This window comes from Ammospiza nelsoni, chromosome 13 (genome assembly GCF_027579445.1).
Source record: "Ammospiza nelsoni isolate bAmmNel1 chromosome 13, bAmmNel1.pri, whole genome shotgun sequence".
In the NCBI taxonomy this organism is placed as follows: domain Eukaryota; kingdom Metazoa; phylum Chordata; class Aves; order Passeriformes; family Passerellidae; genus Ammospiza; species Ammospiza nelsoni.
In genome coordinates this window covers 20,942,069-20,968,358 of record NC_080645.1, presented here as the reverse complement: position 1 = coordinate 20,968,358, position 26,290 = coordinate 20,942,069, and the positions used below count along the sequence as shown (strand labels likewise).

General features: G+C 62.4%; 1 protein-coding gene across 5 annotated transcripts; it reads left to right on the top strand.

The window, feature by feature from the left end:
- On the top strand, nucleotides 1-24,898 carry CBFA2T3 (CBFA2/RUNX1 partner transcriptional co-repressor 3). Of its 5 annotated transcripts, none has more exons than XM_059481561.1 (12): nucleotides 1-588; nucleotides 16,957-17,088; nucleotides 18,455-18,532; nucleotides 19,697-19,938; nucleotides 20,274-20,363; nucleotides 21,772-21,953; nucleotides 22,061-22,308; nucleotides 22,407-22,492; nucleotides 22,716-22,914; nucleotides 23,060-23,128; nucleotides 23,281-23,471; nucleotides 24,064-24,898. In XM_059481561.1, the coding sequence occupies exons 2-12, from the start codon at nucleotides 16,977-16,979 to the stop codon at nucleotides 24,337-24,339; spliced, it is 1,773 nt and encodes a 590-aa protein (XP_059337544.1). In that variant the 5' UTR covers nucleotides 1-588; nucleotides 16,957-16,976; the 3' UTR covers nucleotides 24,340-24,898. The 5 variants fall into 5 exon arrangements, with proteins under 5 accessions (XP_059337544.1, XP_059337547.1, XP_059337545.1 ...); XM_059481562.1 differs by lacking the exon at nucleotides 1-588 and adding an exon at nucleotides 7,987-8,129; XM_059481563.1 differs by lacking the exon at nucleotides 1-588 and adding an exon at nucleotides 9,597-9,872.
- Nucleotides 24,899-26,290: the final 1,392 nt, after the last annotated feature.

The window sequence follows — 26,290 nt, the reverse complement described above, 5'->3', positions numbered from 1 at the left end:
GGCAGGCGCCAGGAGGGCAGGACACCCTGAGCCCCTCCGGGCAGGACACCCTGAGCCCCTCTGGGCAGGACACCCTGAGCCCCTCCGAGCAGGACACCCTGAGCCCCTCTGGGCAGGACACCCTGAGCCCCTCCGGGCAGGACACCCTGAGCCCCTCCGGGCAGGACACCCTGAGCCCCTCTGGGCAGGACACCCCGAACGCCTCTGGACAGGACACCCTAAGCCCCTCCAGACAGGACGCCCTGAGCCCCTCCGGGCAGGACACCCTGCTTCCCTCCAGGCAGGACACCCTGAGCCCCTCTGGGCAGGACACCCCAAACCCCTCTGGGCAGGACACCCTGAGCCCCTCTGGGCAGGACACCCCAAGCCCCTCCAGACAGGACGCCCTGAGCCCCTCTGGGCAGGACACCCTGCATCCCTCCGCAGCTCGGCATCCCCAGCACAGCTCCTGCCCACACCTGGGAAAAGGCTGGCAGCACCAGCTTGAGCGGAGCTCGCAGATTTGGAGTGCTGTCACCATCTCCTCGGGATCCTCCAGAGAGGACAGGGACCCCTCCTGGGCCAGGGCACCACGCAGGAACAGCCAAGGTGAGAGGCGGTGATGGCGGGAAGGTGTGGGGGCCGTGGCAGTGCCATGTGCTGTGGCACGGGTGACACCCCAGTGCCAAATGCAGCCTTGGGCAGGCAGGTGCTCGCCGAGGGTCGCACGTGGCTGGCAGCAGTCAGTGCATCTCCTTGGGGACCAGCCAGTGGGGATGGGGAGCTGGGACACGGCCAAGCCCATGGCCAAGGCACCATGGGCTCACTGTCGTGGGGACCCATTCGGAGCCTGCTCTGTGATTAAACCTTCCCATAACGAGTAATCAGCCCCGAGGATGTTTTATTTCCAGCATCTCAGCCCTGTGTTTGCTGGGTGTTTGTGCTCATCCTGGGATCAGCAGCTCACACCTGACCCCACGGGCTCTCCAGGTGCTGCTGCTGACAGTTTGCAGTGCGGAGGCTCCGTGGGGATGCAGCATCCCACATCCCTGTGCTGGAGCATCCCCAGGCACTGAGGCCAAGGGGCTGTGGCAGCTCTGGGGGGCTCGGGGGCTCTGCTGGGCCTGTGCCCAGCACGGGCAGGAAAGCAGAGCCGGCTGAGTCACCGGTGTGAACAATGCTGGCCCCGTGCCTCGCTTCCCCTCACTCCCCACCCGCTGCCCCGGCACCGCGCTCCGGCCGCAGCCCCCTGCCCACCCTGGCACCCTCCCGTGGGTCAGGGACACAGCTGGGACAGCACAGGGCAGGGTTTGGGTGCTGCATCTGTTGTGCTCGTCCCCCAAGGGTGGGGGAGCTGTGCTGGGGTCCCTGTCCCCCGAGCTGGCCCATGCCACCAGGGCACGCTCCGATAAGGGATGCGGCCGGGACTCGGTGCTCCGGAAGGCTGCAGCCAGGGAGCCGTGCAGATTGCTGCAGGCTCACCAGCCTGCCCGTTAGGCTTTGGCAGGAGAAATGTTTATTTTGCTGGCCAAATATCTCTGCAAACTTCCTGATTTCCTTGCGGCCGGCGAGGCAGCGATAGGGCTGGCGAGGCCGTTGCCGGCCCCGCTCTCCGGCTCCGGCACCGAGCGCTGTTATCTCTGATGCACAGCGGGCAGGGAAGAGGTGGGGAAAGGGAAATGAAATACAACAGAGGTGGCACATTTTTTGCTCTTGATAACAAGCCCTGCTTTTAGCCTGGGAACTTGGAAACGATGCAGGTGGCCAGAGACAGCCGCAACGTCCTCTGCTGCTGTGGCGCATCTGGAGCTCAGAACAAATCCCAGACCTCACCCGGCACCAACCCATGGCTCCCCGAGGCATGGCCTGGCACAGCACAGATCAGCACTGGCTCCACACAGCCGAGCCCCAGGCTGGAGGAGTTTGGCCCTGGGAAGGTTCTGGAAGCACCCCAGGGCCTGGATGTCCATCCAAGCTGCGTGCTGGAGTGAAGGCAGGCTCACAGCAGCTCCTGCCAGCTCCCATTGATTTTTGCAGGGATGCGAAGTGTTGGAAGTGCAATGCCTGCTAATTAAATCCCCGTTGTTATTGGGAACGATGCAGGCAGTGCAGCCTGTGGGATGGGGAGGGCCAGGAAGGAGCTGGTCGCCAAAGTTAGGGTGGGAGAAGGGGAATGTGAACCTGTTGGGAACCCAAGGGCATCTCATTTTGCTCAATATCTATCAGTGAATTCCTGCTGGCCAAGGATGAGGCTGGCAGGACTGGAGGACTTGGTGCTGCTCCCCTGGAGGTGCCAGCACAGTCTCCATGCACCCCAAAACACCAGGAGTCAGGGCAGCACGTGGCCATCTCTACTTTGCAATTAAAACCCTTCCCAGGCTCTCCATGGCAAAGAAAAGCTGGAAATTGGCCCCTTGCAGCCCCAAAACCTGGAAACACCCAGAGGAGCCGTGCTGTACCCTAAAGTCTCCCACATTTAAGGCAAACTGGTGATTTTCCAGAGCCAGCAGCGCAGGGTGAGCGGGATGATAAGCAGTAGGGGTTGGTTTCCCTTTGAATGCCACGAAGCAGGAACGAATCTGTTAGCAAGGAAAACAGGATTTTAATTATTATTATCTTTTTTCTTTTAATGGGAGATGCGCTTTTTTTCCTTTTCTATGTGGAAGTTGCGGGAAAGCCACAAAGCCACTGGATGTGCTTCAGCAGCCGCTGGGGCTGCTCCTTGCTGGCCGATGGCTGCAGGGTGGGTGACCAGGAGTGGTCACGGAGGGAAGCCAGGCACAAACGAAGCCCTTTCCTGGGAAAGGCTGGCGCTCGGCGCTTCCTGCCCAGCAGATGTCCCCGGGCGGATGCAGCTGCGGAGGGCGATAGCCGCGGGCAGGAGAGCGTCTTCCCCGGCCCTGGCTCCCCAGCGGCCCCTTATCGCCCTGCTGCATTCCCCCATGGATTAACGGGCAGGAAAATCCAGCGCCGGGGCTCCTGCTGCAAGGCAAATGCCAAGGGAAGAGCGCCGGGGGCTGCAGCCTGGCTCATGGTACTCAGTGCTGGTGCCGGGATGGATTTGGGCACTGAGATTTTGGGCACTGGGATTTTGGCACTGAGGTTCGGGCACTGAGATTTGGGCACTGAGATTTTGGGCACTGGGATTTTGGCACTGAGGTTTGGGCACTGAGATTTGGGCACTGAGATTTTGGGCACTGGGATTTTGGCACTGAGGTTTGGGCACTGAGATTTGGACACTGAGATTTGGGCTCTGAGATTTGGGCACCGGGATTTGGGCACTGAGATTTTGCAGCCAGGGCAATGGGACCATCCATGGTCACACTGACCCTTCCCAGCCCAGCAGCTCCCTGTCCCTGCAGGGATGCTCCAAGCAAACGGGGGTTGGAGACCCCAGGGCCGTGTAGGGTTTTGTGTCACTGCAGCTCGTGGGCACTCGGCCACACGCTGTCACCAAGCTCTGCAGTGCCACATCCAGCAGGGACCCAGATTGGTACCCAGGGATGCTCTGCTCCCCGAGAGGGAACGGACAGAGACTGAGAAACCCAGACGGACAGACAGACAGACCCGCGGGGGGTGACACAGGAAACCTGAGGCACGCCAGGGCTGAGCACAGCACGGCTCGGTGCTCTCGCCTGCAGACACCATCGGTCCCCTGAGAGCGGGCGGGGGCAGGACCGGCACGGCACGGCTCGGGGAGGGACAGGGCTGGGCCACCTGCCTGGCCAGGGGCAAGGTGCGATAAACCAGCACCGTGCGCTGCTTTAAATGCCTGAGGCTTGTGAAGGGGGGATGCAGCAGGAACGGCAATCAGCAATCAGCTCGTCCCGGCACGCTGGGGAGCGCCGGGGCTGAGATGGAGCTCCGGGAGAGCCAGGACAAGGGGAGTGTGTGGGGACAGCCCTGGGTCACCACCGATGGCTGGGCACCCACAAGGTGTGAAAAGTGTCCCATCACTGTGATGGCTGCAGAAGCAAGAGGGGCCATCTGAGGGTGCCCTGGTGGCACCGTGAGCCCAGCGCCCACCTCGTTGCCCCTGCCCACATGCACAGCCCCGATAGCGGGCAGGGGTCCTGTGCAGGGCAGATACGGATTGCACACGGTGGTGACCATTTCCTGTGAGGTTTTGGTACCAGTTGCCTTCATCTGCCCTCAGCGAGCATTTTATCTCTGGCACACACCAGGCCAAGGCCTCAGGCTCCCCTTCTCCCCCAGGCTGTGCCTTGGGGTGTCCCTTCCCCCAGGACAGGTCCTTGTCACCCTCCAGAGCGCCCCGTGCAGCCTCTCCATGCGCACACCCAGCAGGGATGGATGGAGGATGTGACCCCCGAGCACAGGTGGTGGTGACACCCCATCCTGCTGGGCAGCTAAATCCGTGTGGCGGATTGGATGGGTGGTGGTGACACCTCCCTTGGGGTGGCACACCCGTGGGTGGGCAGGCGCTGTGGATGGGCACCGGGCAGGACGCTGGGCAGTGGGAGATGCCACCTCCCCACAACAAAGGGAGCGGGGATCGCCGCACCGTGTGTGGCTCATCGCCATCAATCACACACCCATCAATCACACACCGTGACCGACAGCGAGTCAGGACGGCAGTTTCCATCCTCTGCCACGGGTGGGAACGCACTGGGCACCGCCGCGCCCCGCTCCCAGATTTGCCGGGGGAAGGAAGGAAGGATTGCCAGCCCGGGGCTGGATGGATCCCGCGGCTATCGGGCTCTGGCACGCGCTTATCTCCGCTCCAGCCGTTAATTTCCCACCGCAGCCGAGCGCAGCGGGGCCACCGGCTCTGCCGGCCGGGGCTGCTCCCATCCCTGTCCCCAGGCACAGCACAGAGCCCAGGGCTGAGGGGTGCGGGAATGTTTCCTGTAGGAATGCCTTTATCTCACCCATGGCACCCAGGCGTGTGTGGATGGGTGACCGTGGGGATCACAGCAGCCCCGGGCTGGCAGCGGGTTCGGGGCAGGAAAGGGTTAAGCCGGGGAAGTTTGCTCACTCTCAGCAATGATTTAAACCAGACAGAAAGGTTCTGTCATCCATCACGCTAACAGCCAGATCATTGTGTTTTAAAGTGTCTGTAATTGCAGCAATACAGAGACCGGGAGGGAGATAAAGGCTGGGAAGATGCAAATGCCGGGGGAAGCTCCAGCCCCTCGCAGCCAGCGGGGACAGACCTGGGGACGGCCCTGGGGACGGCCGGGGCTGGGGGTCCCAGGCTCCTCCTGCATGGCGATGGCACGGAATGGGTGATGGGGTGCCTGTGGTGTGATGGGAGCACCCACAAAGCAGCACAAGGGCACAAACCCAGTGACAGGGATGGGAAGGGTCTGAGTAGGTGCCGCACTTCAAATATTGTCTAAAAATCCTATTTATCTTCCTCATTATCCCTGACAGTACAAAGTGGCTCTCCTTTCCCGTTTCGTTCGGGATCCAGGGGATCCCAGGGACGGGGTACAAAGGAGGGGGGGAACTCGCCCAAAGCCTGGAGGAGGTGGCCACGGCCACGGCCACGGTGGCCCGGCTTTGTCCCAGCACCCCGGGCCACGTGCAAAGGCGCCGGCGGGGAATGATCAACACTCAGCCGAACCCGCCGAATAAAGCCAGCTAACACAAATGTTTATTTTCACAGTGGTGAATTATGACTTCAATAGACCAAAATTACAGGCTGCGTGCGTGGAATAGGAACGCAGCAGCCCCTGCCACCCAAACGCCACGGGGAGGGGGGTGTGGTGGCTCTGTCCCCCTGCTGTCCCACGGGATGGCACCACTGGGGGGGATGTGGTGCCTCTGTCCCCCTGCTGTCCTGCCTTTTAAAGGGGGATGTGATGGCTCTGTCCCCTTGCTGTCCTGCGGGGTGGTGGCTCTGTCCCCCTGCTGTCCTGAGGGGTGACACCACTGGGGGAGATGTGGTGGCTCTGTCCCGGGTGGCAGTGCCACCTGCCCATCCCCACAGTGCTTGAGCAGCTCTGGGATGTCCCCAGAGTGGCCAAGCAATGGGCCATTTAGTGGCCATAGAATGGTCACTCAGTGGCCTGGTGATAATCATTTATTACCTATAGAAAAGTCACTCAGTGGCCTTGTGGTTGGCATTTGCTGGCCATGCAATGACCCTTTACTGGCCATGCAATTGTCACTCAGAGGCCATGCAATGACCCTTTACTGGCCATGCAATGGTCACTCAGAGGCCATGCAGTGGTCACTCAGAGGCCATGCAGTGGTCACTCAGAGGCCATGCAGCCCTTGTGCAGTGGCCGTGCCAGGGCCATGCAGTGCCCTCACAGTGCCCACCCAGTGTCTGTGCCTCTCTGGCTGCCCAGTGGCCCCGCAGCTGTCCTGTGCCACCCAAGCCCGGCCGAGCCGAGCCGTGCCGAGCCGGTGGCTCCGCCCGGCAGAGCTGCCGCTCTCCCAATCCCCGGGGAGGGGAGGATGAGTAATGCACCGGCACAGGGCAGTCGCAGAGGGAAGCAGCTGCCAGGCACAGTAATTACACACAGAGGCAGGGCTGGGCTCGCAGGGAAATTCGCAGGGAAATTCGCAGGGACTGTGTTCCCGCAGCGTTGTAGGAGGACTTGGGGAGGGAAAATTTGAATGCTGTCCCCCAGCTGGCACGGGGCACGCAGGGAGGGTGTGCCAGGCAGCCAGATGTGCCCTGCTGTCGGGGAGGGTCCCACGGGCATTCCCAGCACGCAGCTGCCCTCGGAGCCCCCCCGAGGCCCAGCAGGGTGGGAGGCACTCCAAGGCCGGGCTGGGATGGGCATGTGGGACTCTGAGGGCTGTGCCCGTGCTCTTGTGGCTGCTCCGGTGCAAGCTCAGCCCTTGGGCCCCCGGAGAGGGAAGCTGAGCAAGCACAGCTCCATCCCCCAGCAGCCCTCCAGCCCCTTGCAGACACCCCCACCCTGCTCCACCCCCTTGACTCTTCCCATGGCCCCAGACCAGCCCTGGCCCGTTCCCTTGCAGTCCCTCCGGCTCCCTCAAAACAACTCCCAGCTCCTTGCAGCTCCCCAAAACGTGTTACTCTGCCCCCCATGCACCCCCCCACTCTCAGCTTTGTAACCCCCGATCTTCAGCGACCCCAACTCTGACGATTTTGCAAACCCAGATCCCTGCAGCCTCCAAGCCCCGTACATCAGGTCTTCCAGGCCCCAGAGTGTCACCAGGTCCCACGCTGCCCCTGAAGCCCTGGGCAGCCCCATGTGCAGACCACCAGTGTCACACAGCCCCGTGTCCCACTCAGTCCCCTGGTTCCGTGCAGAATCCCCGGTGCGGCCCAGCCCCGTATCCCTGTTCATCCCATCCCGTTTCCGTCCCGATGCTGCCCATTCCCATTCCCATTCCCATTCCCATTCCCATTCCCATTCCCATTCCCATTCCCTGTCCCATTCCCATTCCCTGTCCCCGTCCATCCCCTCGCATTCTCGTCTCGATGTCTCCCATTCCCATTCCCGCTCCCATTCTCGGTCCATCCCATCCCGTTCCCATCCCGATGTCTCCCATTCCCATTCCCGTTCCCTGTCCCGGTCCTTCCCCTCCCGCTCCCATCCCGTTCCCATCCCGGGGGTCCCGGTCCATCCCCTCCCGTTCCCATCCCGGGGGTCCCGGTCCATCCCCTCCCGTTCCCATCCCGGGGGTCCCGCTCCGGTGGCAGGGGCGGCGGCGGGGGGCGCCCCCTGGCGGGCGCGGCGGGCCCGCTCTAAGGCAGCGGCGCGGGCGGGCCGCGCTCACTCCGGGCCGGGCGGGCGGCAGCGGCGGCAGCGGCGGCTCGGCGGGGCCCGGCCGGGCACGGAGCGCGGCCGCGGGCGCCCCAGGGCCGGGGCGCGGCGCCGGGAGGATGCGGCGCCGGGGGTGAAGCGGCCCCGCGGATTTACCGCGGCTTCTCCGCCCTCGCCCGCTTCTCCGGTGTCCCCCCGCCGGGGGAAGGGGAAGCGCCCCGAGCCCCGGAGCTGGCGGCGAGCGGCGGCCCCGGGCGCGGCGAGCGGCGGCGGGCAGGTGCCGGGGGCAGCCGCCGCCGCGGGGCCGCGCTCCGCCAGCGCCGGCCTTAAGCGGACCGGGGCCGCCGCCGCCGGGGGCCGCTGCCGGCCCTGCCCGCTCCTGCCGGCCCCGCCGGCCCCTGCCCTGGGACTTACCTCACGCCTCCGCCACACCTCAGGACGGTAAGTGCCGTCCGCCAGCGGGATGGGGTTGGGGAGGCTGCCGGTGCCCGCGGGGGCTCCGGTGAAAGCGGGGCTTGGAATCCTCCCGGTGTTCGGGGGATGCTCTCGGTGCACGGGGGAATCGGAGGCTCCCGGTGCCCGGGAAGGCTCGTAGGGCAGAGGGGCTGTGGGTGCTACCGGTGTTCGGAGGATGCTCTCGGTGCCCGGGGAATCGCAGGTTCCCGGTGCCCGGGGAGGCTCCCGTGGAAAGGGGCTGGGAACGCTCCCGATGCTCGGGGGATGCTCCCGGCGTGGAGGAGCCGGGGAGGCTCCCGGTGCCCGGGGGACGCTCCTGTTGTGCGGGAGTCCGAGATGCTCTCGGTACCCGGGCGAGGCTCCCGGTGTCGGGGCAGCTGCCGGAGCGCAGGGCAGTGAGAGGCTCCCGGTGCCCCAGGAACGCTCCCGGTGCCCGGGGGATGCTCCCGGTATCGGGGCAGCCGCCGGTGCGCAGGGCACGGGGATGCTCCGTGTGCCAGAGCCAGCGCGGTGCCCGCCACGGGCAGGGCAGCGGGGGCACGGCCGGGGCAGCGCTCGGAGCGGGGCAGGGCGGCGGAGGCAGCCCCGGAGCGGGATCACCGCGCCCGCGGACCCCGCTTCCCTGCGCTGCCGGGGCAATTCCTGCTCTCCTCTCCATGTCCCCCCGAGCGCCGGGGCGGCGTGGGGCGGCACAGCGTCCCCGGGAACCCACGCGAGTTTGTGCCCACCCACAGCAGAGCCCCCCGGCTGTGCCTCCCCACTCGTGCCCCGCAATCCAACTCTTTGTCATGCCCGCATCCCTCTCCGGCTGCTGTGGGCTGGGAGCCGGAGCCGTGCTGGGGGCGAGGAGGAGCTGCCCCACGCGGGAGAGTTTGCGGGAGGAATCCCGGGGCCGCTCCGGGAAGTTGCAGCCCATCCGTTGTGTGTTTCGGTGCGAGGACGCGGCTCCGTGCTGGGGACACGGGGCTGTGCTGGGAGCGCTCGCAGAGTCCCGGCGTGTGCCAGGGGATGTTTGTTTGTCTGTTTGTTTGTTTGGACGCGGATTTGGGAAGGAAGGCTGGCTCGGGAGCCTCCAGCGCTGCCGTTCATCACCGCCCGCTCTCGCTTTCCCTTTGGAATCGCTCTGAGCCGGGCAGCCCGGCCGTGCCCAGGAACGCTGCCTGCGGAGCGATGGAGCGAGCCCGGCCCCGCGACACCGAGCCGGAGCACAAGCAGCTCTCCCCGTCACCCCCTCGCCGCTGGATGGTGCCTTCGGATACCGCAGAGCGTTCCTCTAGTTAAACACACCTTTTTTTGGAATTCTTTTTTTTGCCCTCTATTAGCCAAGGAAAACTTTGCAACTTTGCTTCGCTGTCGGAGAGGAGCCGCCGCCGCTGCTGCGTTTCATTTTGTTTTTTTAATTCGAGGTCACGTGTGCGCTGACAGTGTCTTTGATTCCAAGCGATGGTCTCGTCTCCAGCTTAGGAAGAGCTTTTGAGCTCTTCCCTCTGTTGTTTTCTCTCTGTTCAGGAACAAAGAGATTTTTCTGCCTTTAATTAAAAGGAATATTAATTCCCCGCTCCTTTGTGGAGCGACTCGAAGACACTCTGCGAACGCCCGTCTGCTCGGCGCCGCGGAGGGCGAGCTGTGCCGCGGTGCGGGGCATGGAGGAGCGGGGGAGCCAGCCCGAAAGCCCGCGGCACGCACGGAGCAGCAGCCGCGGAGGATGCTGACAGCCTCGGTGCTCGGGTGAGCAGCCCATGGAGCCGAGCTGCCGCCTGGGGCGGGCTCTTGGATCCTCGGAGGTTTGTGAGGCAGGAATCCTGCCGGAGTTTGCACACAGGGAGAGGTTCCGTGCCTGGGGAGGCGAGTGGAGGCGAGCTGGGCTGTGCCAGGGGGGTTTGCCCTGCCGGCTGCCTCCCGTGCTGGCAGGTAAGGCTTTACCCGGGAGCCGGCAGATGCTGGGTGTGTTTTGTTTGGCAAACGCGAGTGCAGATGTTGGTTTGTAGGGGGGAAAGCCAGGACGTGGAGGGGGAGAGGCTGTTCTCCCGTGGTGGGTTTGGGCAGTGGGGAGGCCTCGTGTGGCTGCAGGATTTGCTTTTTACATCAGGAACTTCCAGGCTGCAGGATGGAAAAATATTCTGGTGCTCAGCCCCCCTTCAGGGCTGGGCTGCTGGGGCAGGAGGGGGCTCTGGCAGGTCCCACGGGGTACCTGGGGCTGGCAGGTCTGTGCTGTCGTTCCTGGAATTCTGCTTTGAGCCGTGGGTGTTTGCATGCCTGGAAACCCCGGCAGGATCCGGCGCTGAGGCTCCGGCGGTGCCCTGGGAACGGGGTCTGGCTCTGCTCGCTGCCGTCAATCCCTGCTGAGCTCCGGGGGCACTGAGCTCTGCCCGTGGCTGTGCACGGCGCCCTGTGCTGCAGCCACCTCGGGAAGGTGTCCCTGTGCCGTGGCACCCCCGGGGAGGGAGGCACCCCACAAATTTCTGTGATTTTACCTCCTAGCCGGAGTCAGGGGGCTGGCAGCGAGTCAGCCGGGAAGTGCAGGGCTGCCAGGGAGTGCTGGCAGTGGGACACACAAATCCCCCCACACCGGCAGCGACCCTCTGCACCCCCAGGCAGGGCAGCAGGGCCACAGTGAGCACAAGGGGCAGATCAGGGCCGGGTGCTGTGAACGGGGCTGGGAGGCACCAGGGACAGCCCAGGGGTTAAGCCGGGTTTAATCGCTGCTGCTGGGGCCGGGCACGCTGTGGGTGCTGCGGCTCGGGGGCTGTGCTGTGCTCTGCAGCCTGCCCTGTGCTCTCCAGGCTGGATCTCACATGGGACATGGGTTCAGCTGCCCTGCAGGATGGAGAGACCCCGAGCTGGGATCGATCCTTGCCCACCAGGGGCAAGAACAGGCTGGTGGCACAGAGGGCACTCCCTGGCCTCAGTGCCATTGCCTGGTTTGGGGCTATTTTTATATTTCCTGAAGCTGTTTTGTGCCGTCCCTCCCACTGTGCTCAGGCTCCCCAGGGGGAACCCCACCTTGACAAACCCCCAGCTTTCCTTCGGAGGATGCTGACCGATGCTTCCAGAAAACATCCGAGGGATTTCCTGTTTATTTTGCAAAATTCTCATTAATATTTTTTTTTTTCCCTGTGTGTTCTTTGATTCAATTTCACACGGGCAAAACCGCCTTGAAATGGAAGCCCGTGGTTCAAAAATAGACAAAGAGTCGGCGAGGCAGCAGAGCCTGAGGCTGTGGGAGAGCGCGGCCGGATCCCCTCGGAGCCGGTCCCGGCCCGGGCAGCGGCTCTGCCTCGGTGTTCCCACGGTGCCACCACCGGAGCCGCGGGTGCAGGGGGAGCTTTCCCTTCTCCAGCCGCGCTCTGCCTCCAGGATGCCCGAGCCCCCTGCGTGCGCCGCTTGTCGCTGCTCCATCCATGAGCATCCCCTGCACAGGGATGCAGAGATCCCCGCTTGGGGCACGGGGCCGGTTTTGGGGCGTGGGGCCGGTTTTGGGGCGTGGGGCCGTTTTGGGGGGCCCCTCTGGCAGCCCAGGCGTGGGTGTTTCCTGGGTGGGAGCAGCTCCGGCAGGGTCAGCCCCAGCCCTGCTCCTCTCCAGGTGTTCGGGCTGCCCGCGGCGCTGTTTACTCCTGGTGTTTAGCCAGGATATTTAATTTCCAGGAGTGTGAGGCAGCTGGGGAGCAGCAGGGTGTGTGTGTATGTGTGTGTGCGCCCACCTCCCTGTGCCACCCCGGTGGGATCAATCTGATGGTGGCAGCGGGTACAACACTGCAGCGGGTTCTGTGCTGCTGGCTGACAGGTCAGGGGGACCCCCCCAAACCACCCCTGTGCGGGGGGGACCCCTCCTCCAGCCCGTCCCCCCCCAGCAGCCACGTCGTCGCCAGCCGCTGTTGACTCACAGGCTCCGCCGTCGAGTCCCGGGGCTGAGGCCGAGATGCTTTTACAGGCAGGGCTGAAATGCACAAAATGTTCGACTTGTAAAATATGTAGCGTGAGAAAATAGCCTTTTCTGCTCTCCTCCTCCTCCTGCCGCCGCTCCCTGCCCCATCTGCTCGCTTGGAAAGCTGCCCGCACCCGGGGGGGGGGGGGGGGGGGCCGGCGGCGCCCGGGGTCCCTGGCAGCGATGGCACCCACCCCGTGCCACCCCGTGCCACCCCTGGGTGCCAGGAGGGCACACGGATGCGCTCGCTCCATTGGGACGCTGCCGCCTCGCTCCTCTCGCCATCCCAAAGTTCCGTGGGCACGTTTGGAGAAGGAGCTCAGGGCTGGCACCGGGAGTGCCAGCGGGGCTGGGCCACGCCGATTTTGGGGCATCCCGCGGGATTTTGGGTTTCCAAAACCTCTGCGGAGGGTGCCGGGAAATCCCCGTGCGAGGAGCCCCGGGAGGAGCCGCCACGCCGGAGCTGGCCGGGAGCCACAGCTTTCACCTTAATCCATCATTATCTGGGCACATTTCGGATCCTTGCCAAGAGCAAGGTGGGAAGGGGGGGTGTGAGCATGCTTTCCCTATTCCCCTGCCATCCTTTTTGCTGCCTGTGTGTAATTAACAGAGTAATTAAAAACAGGATGAGTTAATTGGTATTCATTTATGTGGCAGATGTTTTTAATTGAGATACGAAACAATTTACCTGTTTACATAAACAATAGCAAATGAAGGCTTGTAAAACAGAGAGGGCACCTTTTTTTTTCTTTTTTTTTTTTTGGCTTTTTTGTTGTTGTTTCGAGGAAAAATCAAACCCATCCCCATCCCCCACCATTGGCCCTGCCAGCTTGGGGCTGCTGGCACTGCCTTGGTGGCACCGAGCCAGCTGCTTTGGGTCCCTGGCTGGGTGGGTTTGGGTTAAAAACTGGGATTTTGGGGTTTGGGGTGCATTGAGAGCCTGGCTGTGGGTGCTGCTGTCCCGTGTGGAGCTGTGCTGTCACTGCCACACTGCAGGGCTTGGGACCTGCTGGGGATGGTGGCCTGGAGTTGGTGCCCGTGGGGCATCTGCCAGCCGGGCTGGCACTGCAGGATGTGGGGGCTCAGAAAGCAAAGGCAATTGGGGTGTCCCTGAGCTGGGGAAATGTGCTTTACCCTGGGACATTGGGGTGTCCCTGAGCTGGGGAAATGTGCTTTACCCTGGGAAATTGGGGTGTCCCTGAGCTGGGGAAATGTGCTTTACCCTGGGAAATTGGGGTGTCCCTGAGCTGGGGAAATGTGCTTTACCCTGGGAAATTTGGGCTATTGGGAGGGGTCCCAGCTGGGCCAGGGGCACAGGAGCTGTCTCAGGGTGCCCCTGGGGGTGACCTGCAGGGGCTCCCCAGGACTGGAGCTGCCTGGATCTGGGTTCCTTTACAGATTGTGCAGAGTTTGATTAATTTGATTTAATTTTGAAGGGCTTCGTTTGTGCTGGTGAGTGCTGGGTGTGGATTGCTCCCTGCTGGGATGGCTCCCCAAAATGAGCACCTGGAACACCCCAGTGATGGGTGGGCAGCATCATCATGGAATCATGGAATGGTTTGGATTGAGAGGGGCCTTAAAGCTCAGCTCATTGCCGTGCCATGGGCAGGGACACATCCCAGGGTGCTCCCAGCCCTGTCCAGCCTGGCCTTGGGCACTGCCAGGGATCCAGGGCCTCCCCACCATCACAGGGAACAATTCCTTCCCAATGTCCAATCCAAAGCCACCTTCTGTCCCATCCCACAGCTGCACTCCTGCCTTGTCCTGCTCCAAGTGCAACTGGGGATGCACTCCAAGCTGCCTGTGTCACCTGTGTCACCTGTGTCACCATGGCCCAAAGAGGAGATCAGGATGGGCTCAGGGCAGGAGGGAGCTGATCCCAGAGATCAGGATGGGCTCAGGGCAGGAGGGAGCTGATCCCAGAGATCAGGATGGGCTCAGGGCAGGAGGGAGCTGATGGTGGCTGATGGTGCCCGAGGTCCCAGCAGCTCGGCCGGGCTGGTGCACGTGGCTGGCACTGCTGCCCGGCCTCAGGCACTGCACGCCTCCAATTCCAAACGTGCTCCAGCTGGGACAGCTCCTGCCCTGCCATCTTATCGGGGAGTTGTTCTTGGCCCCGCCGGCTGTGGCAGCTGAGGAGCAGGAATGCTTCCCTGCCTTTGTTTCGCAGGCAGCCTGGCTTGGGGAGACGTCGCCTCCAGCATCTGGATTTCATTTGTGGCCATTTGGAGAGCATGAAGGATGCTGGGCGCTGAATTCCCTTTAACCCCTTCCTCACCCGGGCTGCTTTGCCTGCAGGGAGCCGCAGCTTTCCAGCGGCCACATCCAGGGCAGCTCCGTGCCTGCCTCACCCCATCCCCGGGGAAAGGAGAGCTGGGCAGCCAGCCCGGGCATCCTGGAGCTGCCACATCCCACTTGTTGCCTGGGAGGAGGCAGGACAAGGCTCCCCAGGGCTGTGGGAACAGCACGGGATGGGATGGCATGGCATGGCATGGGATGGCATGGGATGGCATGGCATGGGATGGCTGCCAGCCCCATCCCTCGGGCACTGCCCCTGCCCCTCTGGATGCCCACTGGAATGTGTGACAGTGTCACCCTGCCCCGGGGTCCAACCCTCCCTGCCGTGTGACAAATGGGGGGCTGGGGGTCACACGGGGGGTGTGGGGGTCCCGCATCCGCCGGCCCCGAGGGCAGGGTGGGGAGCGGCTGCTCCCGCCGGCCCGGCAGAAAATACTAATCCTTTTATTTTTATATTATTACTTATTCATCTGGGCTGCACAGACCTAATGGAAACCAGATGGAGGAAAACAGACACGGCCCCGAGTGGCTGGGACAAATTACCCCAAAGAGAGAAAAAAATAGAGGGAAAAATAATTCCAGTGGAGTTGGAGCTGGAGCTGTGCTGGGGAATCGCTGGTGAAGGTGCTGAGGGGAGGCTGCGCTGTGCTCCCCAAAACCTCCTTCGCTCTCCTGGACCTCATCCCATCCTGCAGAGGAGCTGGGTTGCTGGCACAGCTGTGGTTGGGTCCTTTGGGCATTCCAAGCTCTGTATCCCATTGGATTTGGGACCATTCCTGTGCCTGCCTGGCTGTGTTTGGGTTGCAAACACCTCAGGGAAAATTTAAAACTTAAAGGCAAAAAAGAAAACACAAGAAAAACCAGAACCAGGCCCCATTGCCCTGAGTGCTTGCTCAGCTTGATGGAAACTTTCCTGCCGATGGGAAGCTGTGGAAAAGCCATGTCAGTGCCAGGATGAATGTTTTCTCCTTGGTGTGGGGATGTGCAGGGAGTCAGGGCAGCGAGGGGGACCGGGGCTGGCATGGGGGGGATGCAGGCAGGGCCCAGGGCAGGGATGCAGGCCAGGATGCTGCCAGGGGTGTGACAGGGACAGGGATGGTGCCAGGGATGCAGGCCAGGATGCTGCCAGGGCTGTGACAGGGACAGGGATGGTGCCAGGGATGCAGGCAAGGATCCTGTGGGATCCAGGTGCTGCAGCTGTGACCCCTGTGCACACTCAGGGCTCATCCTGTGCTGTCAGAGCTGGATCCTGCTCTGCTGAGGGACAGGGGAAGCCTGGAAGGCTGGAGGAGTTTTGCCCAGAGATGGACATTTCACAAAAAGGAAAAGAAAAGTTTTTCTAAACAAATAATTTCTTCTGGCAGGCCCTGTAAGGAAGCTGAGGTTTCAGGGGAAGGAAAGCTGCAAGGTCTTGGGGTTTCTCCTGTGGCTGGGCAGGGAGAAGGGAGCAAGGAACAGGGAACTGCAGCATTCCAGTCTGCTGTGGACAGACAGGGATAGCCATGTGCTATCCCACGTGATCCTTCCTTCCAGAAGGATCCTGTGGGTGACCAGCTGAGATTTTGGCTGCTGCCAGCATCTCCTGGTGCTCTGTGTGCCACTGCCTGTGGCACCACCCCGATGGCATCTCCGTGGGGATCAGGCCCTGCTTTTACGTAGCCCTGCCAATGTGCTGTGGCCGGGCTCAATTCACCTCCCCACATTTGCCCTGGATTTAGGTTGGATATTGGATTAGTGATTATCAGCCAGGCACAGGGGTCCCCATGGCCGGGGGTGGCCGTGGTGGCCGCTTCCATCTTTGGCTGGAGCCGGTGGCAGCATGGGCACGGTGACAATGACAGATCCCCACAGCTGCCAGCACTTGTGGCCACCCGTCAGGGCCAGCGTGGCAGCCAGGGGCCCAGAGCCTGCCCTGGGGCTGTGTCTGCAGGGGATGGTGCTGGCGTGCTCCCCCCTTGGTGGGGAATACACTGCTGGGAGTTGTTTGGGGCTGGGAGGGAGGCGGTGATGCCCTCTGGGGTGATGGTGATGGTGATGATGATGGTGATGGTGATGGTAATGGTGATGGTGATGGCGATGGCCAGAGCTCCATGGTCCCTGGATTGCAGGACCTGACCTTGCAGGGCCTCTCAGCTCTGGGCAGGACAGTCACTGGTGGATGAGTGGGTCCTGCTGTTGTCACTGCCACTAAACACTGGCTGTAATGACCCCACAGTTCTCTGCCAGGGGCTGTGCCAGCCCTGGGTGATGCTGCCAGGCATGGCGAGGGGTCAGCAGGCAGCAGGAATTCCCAGGATGTGTCACTGTGACAGCAGTGATGTGACACAGGCTGGGGCAGGCTTGGCACTGCAGGGGCAGAGCGGTGCCGGCGCTGTGTCCATGAACAGCAGCTCCGTACCCTCCCCACCACCCTGTGGCACACAGGACACCGGGCACCGTCCCTGTCACCTGAGCTCTCCAGTGGCACCAGCGATGCCCAGCCCAGCCTGATGTCCCTAAGTGTCCCCTGTACCCCTGACCCCAGTTTTCCAGGGAATCCCAGCCCTGCCTGGCACGCCCTGCTCACCTCCCCGTGCCCTCTTCCCGCAGATAACGCGGAGATCGCCGCCATGCCCGACTCGCCGGCCGACGTGAAGACGCAGGCGCGCTCCTCGCCGCCCAGCATGCCCCCGCCCGCCGCCCAGGGAGCCTCCCGCCACCCCTCCTTCACTCCCAGCACCAGTGAGTACCCTGGCACGGGCTGCCGGCCCGGGGCTGCCCCCCGCTCCTCCTGACGCGTGGCACCCGGGGCCAGCGGCGCGCTCGGAGCCCAGCGCGGCGCTGGCGGTGACACGGGTGACAGCAGCTGGCCTCGAGGCTCTGCTGGGGTCCCGTTGCTGGAGCATGTTCCTGTGAGGTCCCTGGGGACAGGGACATCCTGCCAGCCAGTCACCAAGTGCTGGCACAGGGCAGTGTGTGGTTGGAGGGTGGTGGGGTTGGGGGAGTTCCTGTGGATTGCAGATGGCCCCACGCGTGTGGGGACACATCTGTCCCTCTGCATGTGGCACCCAGCGGTGGCAGGGCAGTGTCATGGCCAGCCACAGTGGCTGGGAGCTCCTTGTCCTGCCCAGGCTATGGTGTGGTGGCATCAGGGGATGCCAGGTGGGAGTTGCAGTCTCTGTAGTTGAGTGGGGACAGCCACCCAACGTGGTGGTGGCACCAGAGCCACGTGGGCTCCTTGCACACCCACAGGGTTTGCACCAGGGGTCTGTCACTGTGCCGGTGTCACTGTCCTGGCACGTGGATGGACAAGGCACAGGCAGTGCAGGATCCAGACAGGCAGGGGACAAGGCTGGGCCCTGGCAGGAGTGGCAGTGGCCACTGCCAGCGGCTGCTCCAGTTCTGCTGAGACTTTTCCTGGGCATGTGCATGTGCAAGGGTTTTACTCGTAGCTGTTTCTTGCTTAGAAAAACCCCAGTGGGGAAGAAAACACCCAAAAACAATGCCCAGGATCCATCCCCTGACCCCTGCACCCCCTAGCAGTGCTTCTGGACTCTAGAAATCAGTTTGTGCTTGGCCGTGCTTGGTTGGTTTGGGTGTCAATCCCGGCCCTGTGCTGATGTGGCAGCCCAGGTATGGCTGGGTCTGGGATGAGGGACCAGGGGTGCAAATGGCCTCTGCACCACAGCTCAGCACAGAGAGGGGTTCAGGACACGGGGCTGGGGGTGCAGGCAGCCTCTCTGCCGTGGCTCAGCACGGAGCAGGATTTGGGATGCAGGGCCAGGGGTGCAGGTGGCCTCTCCATCCCAGCTCAGCATGGAGCAGGGTTTGAGACACAAGGCTGGGGGCATGGAGCAGCTTGGCATGGCCACCACAGCGTTTTGGTTGTTCTTGGCCTCGGGAGACCTCATTTGGTCCCTAAACTGTCAGGACTTTATCAGGCAGCCGAGCATCCCTGTGAACCCTCCCTGTGGCTGCAGTGGGACACAGGGACCCGGCTCCCTGGTGGGTCTGGTGTGCCCATGGTGAGGAGCATCCCGTGCAGGGCCCCGGGCCGAGAGCTGCCCCCTCTGCTCTCTCATCATAGCGTGTTTTATTTTGCTTGCAGATCGAGACGCTGGCCCTCCGACGTTTCTGCCTCGCGGCCGTTTTCATGGTTGCTTGAAATGGTCGATGGTCTGTCTTTGTAAGTAAAATGAAACACCCGCTCTCATGAGAGACCTGAGCACAGCCACAGCCCCGGGGTGCTCCCCTCACCAGACACAGGGATGGGACCCCCAGCCCCATCCCAGCCAGGGACACGTGTGCGGTGCTGTCCAACTTGGGCACGCAGCTGTCGCGGGAATAAAGCTCTGGTGGCTGCTGGGTTATTTTTGGCACCTCTTCAGCGGGCGGTGGGCGCTGCCCAGCTAGAGAGTGAGCGGAGAGGGACCCCTGAGCGGGCAGGGCAGGGCAGGGCAGCACGCCCAGGCACCCCCAGGTCAGTGTGGGGGGTCCCAGTGGGGACAGGCGCGTGCGTGCCGGGGGAAGGGGTGACGCGCCCTCGGGATGTGGGTGACAGGTGTTGTCACCCCTGCCGTTGGGACGAGGGTGACACATGTTGTCACCCCTGCCATTGGGATGTGGGTGACATGTCTTGTCACCCATGCTGCTGGGACATGGGCGATGCCTGTTGTCACCCATGACATCAGGACATGTGTGCTGTGTGTCGTCACCTGCGCCATCAGGACTTGTGATGTGTGTTGTCACCTGCGCCATCAGGACGTGTGATGTGTGTTGTCACCTGTGCCATCAGGACAGGGGTGATGTGTGCTGTCGTCCACGCCGTCGGGACAGAGGTGACGCCCATTGTCACCTGTGCTGGCCAGGAAAAGGTCCCTGTGCTCGTGTGGGGCTGGTGCAGGAGAGCAGGGTCTGCCCCTGGGATGGTTGGTACCCCAGTATATCCCCCTGGGTCTGTCGGTGTGCAGTGTGCAGGCAGCTCCTGTCCTGGCTGAGCGGGCAGTGGGGACAGAGGTGGCAGTGGTGTTCTGCAAGCCAGGCTGGGCTCCGTGGGAAATGGTTCTCTGTGGGGGTGCTGAGCAGGGGCAGGATGGAGCCCCTTCCCTTGGCTGCTTGGCTGTTGAGGAGCTGGTCAGGCCCTCACCATGCTGGGGGATGCTCTGCATCCCCTCCTTGCCCTCCCATCAGTCCAGGATGCAGCCCCAGAATTCACCAGCATCCTGAATCCCTCCAGGGGGTGCCAGCCCCACATTACCCAGCAGGACACTCTGGTCCTACCATCCCACCTTGTCCCCAGGGTGCCATGGCACAGCCACCCGCTCTGACCCCCCATTCCCTGTGTCCCCAGTGATGAACGGGAGCAGCCACTCGCCAACTGCCATCAATGGGGCTCCGTCCACCCCCAACGGGTTCAGCAACGGGCCGGCCACCTCCTCCAGCGCCTCCCTGTCCACCCACCAGCTCCCTCCAGCCTGTGGTGCCCGCCAGCTCTCCAAGCTGAAGCGCTTCCTCACCACCCTGCAGCAGTTTGGGAACGACATCTCCCCCGAGATCGGGGAGCGGGTGCGCACCCTCGTCCTGGGGCTCGTGGTACGTCCTGGGCTCAGCCAGGGGACCCCACATCTGGGGATCCTGGGTTTCCTTTATGGGATGGACATGCTGCTAGAAGGGAAAGAGTGGCCTGGATTGATCTAAATCCTGGAGGAAAGGGGGTTGTTTCCCCAGCGTCTCCGGGGATCTGCACAGTCAGTGCAGGTTGGTCCTGGCTGCTGGCATGGCCAGTGAAGCCTTGAGCGTGGTTTTCCCTTGGGTGTGGTTTCCCTGTGGGCCTGGCAGAGGAGCAGGAGTGGGGAAGGGACAGGCAGGTGTGCCCCAGGGGTGCAGGGGGCTGTGCCAGGGGTGCTGAGCCCAGGCTGTCCCCACAGAACTCCACCCTCACCATCGAGGAGTTCCACGCCAAACTCCAAGAGGCCACCAACTTCCCTCTGCGACCCTTCGTCATCCCCTTCCTCAAGGTGGGTCTCCAGCCTGGGCAGGGTGGGATTCATGGCAGCATTTCAGCACAGGGGATTTGGGGGTGCCTTTGGGGATTTGGGGGTGCCTTTTGGGCTGGAAGCTGCCCGTGGCTCTGCCCGTGTCCCCCCAGGCACACGTGTACCCCCACACGTGTGGAGTCACGCAGGGCCAGGGCCGGTTGCAATAAAGCGAGGGGTCAGCCCAGCTGGTTGCCACTTGCAATTGCAAATTCATTAAAAATTCCCCCTTTTTTTTAATTTACCTTTGAATTTTGTGCTGACTCTGCAGCGTCACCCTGCTCTGGAGGGATTTGCCCGGTGCTGGCACACCTGGCAGCATGGGCACTGCCAGCAGATGTTTGAGCCTGCTGTCCCCTGTCCATTGTAGCAAAGGAATAATTAAAAAGTGCAAAAATAGCCCCTTTTCTACTTCTGCATCCCAGCCCCCCCAGAGCAGGGGTCCATGAGCGGAGGTCTGTGTTTATCACAGGAATCTGCTGGAGTGGTTTCCTCCACGCTGAGCTGGAGGGGGACAGCAGTTTGCAGGGATTTTGGGCTCCGTGGGAGCAGGGAAGGTGACCTGGCAGGCCCGGGCAGGCACTGGTGGCCCTGTGGCTCCAGGCAGGCTGGGATCCATCCCCGCTGTCCCCGTGCCAGGAGCGCAGCGGCCGCCCTGGCACCCCGCTCCCAGCTGTTCCCACCGCCCGGCCCAGATGTTTCTCATTATCCTAACTGCAACCAGCCGGGCTCGGCGTGCTTCCCAGACTGGGGACTTGCTGTTTTTGTGGGATTGCTCCCCCCCCCGGGGCCAGGCAAGGGAAGGGGAGGGAGGGTCTGGCCCTGCTCACCGCAACTGCAGCTCGGGCCGTGGCGCTAACGTGTCCTACAGATGGGATTTGGCTGCGGCTCAGCTGCCTAAGGCAAAATCCAGGGCTGGCAGCCAGAGTGCTGGGCAAAAGGGGGTTCTGCTGCTTAATTCTGCTGCTCCTGGGGCTGCTGCGCCGTGGGGGGACACAGTGGGTGGGTGGGAGGGGAGTTCACAGCTGATCCTTACAGCTGTGGGTGCCACAGGGGCTGTGGGGGTCCCATAGGTACAGTCCCCACGGAGCAGTCACGGGGACAGGGTGGCCGAGGTGCCGATCTGGCCCAGGGATGATGCTCTGCAGCCCCTTCCAGGATGCAGGAGGGATCTGTTGAAGCTGTGTCTGAACCCTGTGGGGTGCCACACACATTCCCCAAAAGCCCACCCGGCCCCTGGGCACACTGCTGGCATCCCTGGGGAAATGGAGCAGGACCCCAAAGGGAAGGCACCCCCTGGCACCCCGTGCCCATGGCGAGCAGGGGGCACAGCCAGGCTGCTCGGGGGGGCTGCAGGGCTGTGGACTGGACTGTCACCCCGCCTCTGCAGGCCAACCTGCCTCTGCTGCAGCGGGAGCTGCTGCACTGCGCCCGCATGGCCAAGCAGACCCCGGCCCAGTACCTGGCCCAGCACGAGCAGCTGCTGCTGGACGCCAACGCCTCCTCTCCCATCGACTCCTCTGAGCTGCTCCTGGAGGTGGGCGAGAGCGGCAAGAGGAGGACGCCAGACAGGTGCCAGCCTGGGCAGGGGCGTGTGGGATCCTTCAGGGGCACGGCCCTGAAAAGGGGAGGCTGTTCCGGGGGGCCCAGTGGGGACCAACCTCCTCTCCTCCGGCCAGGACCAAAGAGAACGGTTTGGACCGAGACCCCCTGCACCCCGAGCACCTCAGCAAGCGGCCGTGCACCATGAGCCCAGCGCAGCGCTACAGCCCCAGCAACGGGCTGAGCCACCCCCCAAACGGGCTGGGGCACCCCCCTGCCGGCCCCCCCCTGCCCCAGCACTACCGCCTGGAGGACATGGCCATGGCACACCACTACCGGGACAGCTACCGGCACCCCGAGCCCCGCGAGCGCCCGCGGCCCGCCGGTGAGCCCTGCTGCGCCCGGGCACAGGGGGAACGGGGCTGGGACCCCAAAGGGAGAGGGGTCCCGCAGGGCTGACCCTGCTCTGCTCTTGCCCCGCAGCCGTGCACGGGACGCGGCAGGAGGAGGTGATCGACCACCGGCTCACGGACCGGGAGTGGGCCGAGGAGTGGAAGCACCTCAACAACGTAAGTGGTGTGGCTGCCCCACCCCGTGTCTGTGTGTCCTTCCACTCTGCCCTTAATCCCTATGGACGTTTCCTCCCGAGCATCCTCTGCTTCCCCAGCCAGCACAGCACCCTGGAGCTGGCACAGCCTGGCATAGCCCAAATCGCCCTGCCCAGCGCTGGGCACTGAGCCCCCAGCTGCCTGCAGCAGAGCCCCCTCCCCACGCCCGCCGTTGCCCCCACAGCTGCTGAACTGCATCATGGACATGGTGGAGAAGACGCGGCGCTCGCTGACGGTGCTGCGGCGGTGCCAGGAGGCCGATCGCGAGGAGCTCAACCACTGGATCCGGCGCTACAGCGACGCCGAGGACATGAAGAAAGGCAGCCCCCCCTCGGCACGCCCCCACAACTCCTCCTCGGCCGCCGCCGAGGCTCCCCAGTTAGGTACTGACCCCCGGGGCCGCGGGCTGCCCGCGGGGGCTGCGCCCGCTCCGGGTGCCCACGCCGCTCTCCCGGGGGTCTGGCGCTGCCGGCAGGGGCGTTCCCAGGGGATGGCATCTCCTAAGGGCGTCCCCTCTCTCCTTGGCAGACGCTCACCGGGACTTCGCGCCGCGGCCGCTCTCCGGGTACATGCCCGAGGAGATCTGGAGGAAGGCTGGTGAGTGCGGGGTGGGCACAGCCCCTGGCAGGGCTCCGCCCAGCTCCCCTCATGGGGTGCCTGTGGTGCAGGAGGAATTTGGGGTGGTTTAGCGGGAAGGGGGATGCTGGGGCAGCGGCACAGCGCGGCCACGCTCGGCTGCTGCCTTCCAGAAGAAGCCGTGAACGAGGTGAAGCGCCAGGCCATGTCCGAGCTGCAGAAGGCCGTGTCGGACGCCGAGCGCAAGGCCCACGAGCTGATCACCACCGAGCGCGCCAAGATGGAGCGGGCCCTGGCCGAGGCCAAGCGCCAGGCGTCCGAGGATGCCCTCACCGTCATCAATCAGCAGGAGGACTCGAGCGAGGTGGGGACCTTGGGGACGGCGTGGTGGCAGTGCTGGTGTGTGGGACCTGCTTGTCACGTCATTGATGTCACAGCATCTGCGTGCAAGGGTGGGAATGGGAGCGTGCAGCAGCATCTTGGGATGGGAGGAGAGGGGAATTCCTGCACCAAGGTGGGGATGCAAGGTGTGGGCAATGATGGGGTGCATGGATGTGGATGCAGTCTAGGATGATGTGCATGATCTGGGATGTTGTGCATGGTCCAGGGTAGGGTTGTATGGTCTGAGATTGGAGGGACCTGGTTCAGGATAGGGGAGCATGGTCCAGAATTGGTGTGCTTGGTCTGATACGGATGTGTACACTCTGGGATGGATGTCCATGGTCTGGGATGGATGTGCAGAGACTAGGATAGATGTGCACTCTCTGGGATGATGTACATGGTCCAGGACAGGGCTGCACACTTTGGGATGGATGTGCACACTCTGGGATGGACGTGCACACTGTGGGATGAATGCACACGCTCTGGGATGATGGAGTGCCCAGTCCCAGGTGAGGGTGCGCAGCCCAGCCTGGGGTGCACGCTCCAGAGCTGAGTCCACGTTCCCATTCCCGCAGAGCTGCTGGAACTGCGGGCGGAAGGCGAGCGAGACGTGCAGCGGCTGCAACACGGCGCGCTACTGCGGCTCCTTCTGCCAGCACAAGGATTGGGAGAAGCACCACCACGTCTGCGGGCAGACTCTGCAGGGGCTGCCGGGCCCCGCCGCGCCCGGGCCGGGCCAGCCCGACGCGGTGCCCGCCGTGGCCAGCAGCCCCAGCGAGGCGGGCTCGGTGGCCGCGTCCCGCGCCGGCACCCCGGCCACGCCGGCGCCACTGGACAGCGCGTCCCGCTGAGCCGGAGCCGCGCACTGACTGACTGCACCCCGTGCAATTTCCTCAGCTACCTGACTGACTCGTGTGACCTCCGAAACGACCTCTCTAGCTCTCACAACTAATCCTCACGGATCCTCAAACTGGGCTTTAAGTGGAGTTAAGGCAAATACCGGTCTCTGTTCTTTCTTCAGTCTTTGTTTTGGCTTTTTTTCGGTTGGTTTTCTATCGGTTGGGGGATTGTGGTTTGGGATTTTTTGGGTTTTTTGGCTGGTTTTGTTTTTCTTTTTTTGCTCTTTGGATGAGGGATTTGGCTCCAGCACCGCCAAGCAGTGCTTTGGGGAGAGACCAGCCCGATGCCATCCCCCATCAGCGCTGCAGAGGGGCTCACTTGGAGGAGGAAAGAACCTTCTTTTCTTCATCTCTCTCTTCCTATTTTTTTATTTTTTCTTTTTACCTTTTTTTTTTTTGTAAAAAAAAAATAAAGAAAATAAAAAAGAAAACGTCGGACTCTTTGGCTTTAAGTAAGAAATTGTAAAAAAGAAAAAAAAAAAAGAAAAAAAAAAAAGGAAAATCCAAAAACCAGACGACGCGTGACGGACGCTCACCTGTAACTACCTTGCTAGCTAGCCAAGAACAGACCAGACTCACCTCTGCTCCAAAGGAAATCCAAAACCAAGGAAGATCCAAACGTCTCTCCACTGCCAAAGTTCGTTTCGTTCTGTTGTCGCTTCCTTACCCTCCCCACAAGGATGGATGGACATGCCCCTGGGGCTTTAAAGAATTTCTATTAAAATAAAACAAAAAAAAAAAAAAAAAAAAGGTGTTTTTTTACTAAAACCCCAACCCCCAAGGCGTGGGAGGGGGAGATGGGGCTGAGAACCGCAGCTGGAGCTGGCACATCTCTACCTCTGCCCGCCACCACCCTGGAAAAGGAGAACAAAAAGGAGATTAAAAAACAAAAAAAAAAGAGAATAATTTTAAAAAATTTTAAAAAAAGGAAGTTAAAAGACAGATTTTGGGTTTCTCCCTCTCCAAAGCCGTCGGGGGACCCCCCATCCCTTCACTGCCAGGCTGCTCCCACACCCCGCACTGGATTTGTTTCACAAGGATTTTTAAGAGGAAAAGGAAAGGAAAAGGAAAGGAAAAGGAAAGGAAAAGGAAAGGAAAAGGAAAAGGAACGCTGCCGCCTTCCTGGCCAAGGACAATGTGGATTATTGGGATTCTTGCCTCGCTGGAGCAGCACGGAGGAGGAAGTGCAATAGGGGAAGCCCGAGCTCCGAGCGGAGGCAGCAGTGCTGTGCGCTAATGTGAATGTAAATAGTGTCTGCAGAGGTCCAAAAATGAACCATAATAATAATAATAATAATGATGCTAGTGATAATAATAAGAGACGTTTGCCAAATAAAGGATGAGGAGGAAGCGTGGAGCCGTGGCGCTGGCCCGAGCGGGCCTGGCATCGAGAGGAGCTGTAGTTTTTCTGCATTTGCAAAACCCATCCTGTGTGTTTTCCATAGGGGAGGAAGAGGAGGGCAGGGCTGGGGGCCGAGGGGTTGTGCTGCCGGTCACAGGGCTGGGCTGGGCCACAGCAGAGCTTGGGACATGCCAAGGGTGACGGCCCTGTGCCACTGTCACCCAGCCCTGCTGGGGGTTCTGTGCGCCCCAAGGCCTTGGTGCATCCCCTGGGAGGGCTCTGCGCACCCCAAAATCTTGGTGTGTCACCTTGGGTGAGTTCTGTGCACCCTGAGACCCCGGGGGGTTTCTGTGCACCCCGAGATCTCTCTGAATCCTCCCAGGGTTGTTGTTCTGAGGTCTCGGTGCATCCCCCCCAGGAGGTTTCTCTGCACCCCAAGATCTTGGTGCATCCTGCTAGGAGGGTTCTGTGCACCCCAAGGTCTTGGTGCGTCCCCCCAGGGGTTTCCTGTGCACCCCAAGGTCTTGGCCCAACCCCAGGGACGTTTCTGTGCCCCCCAAG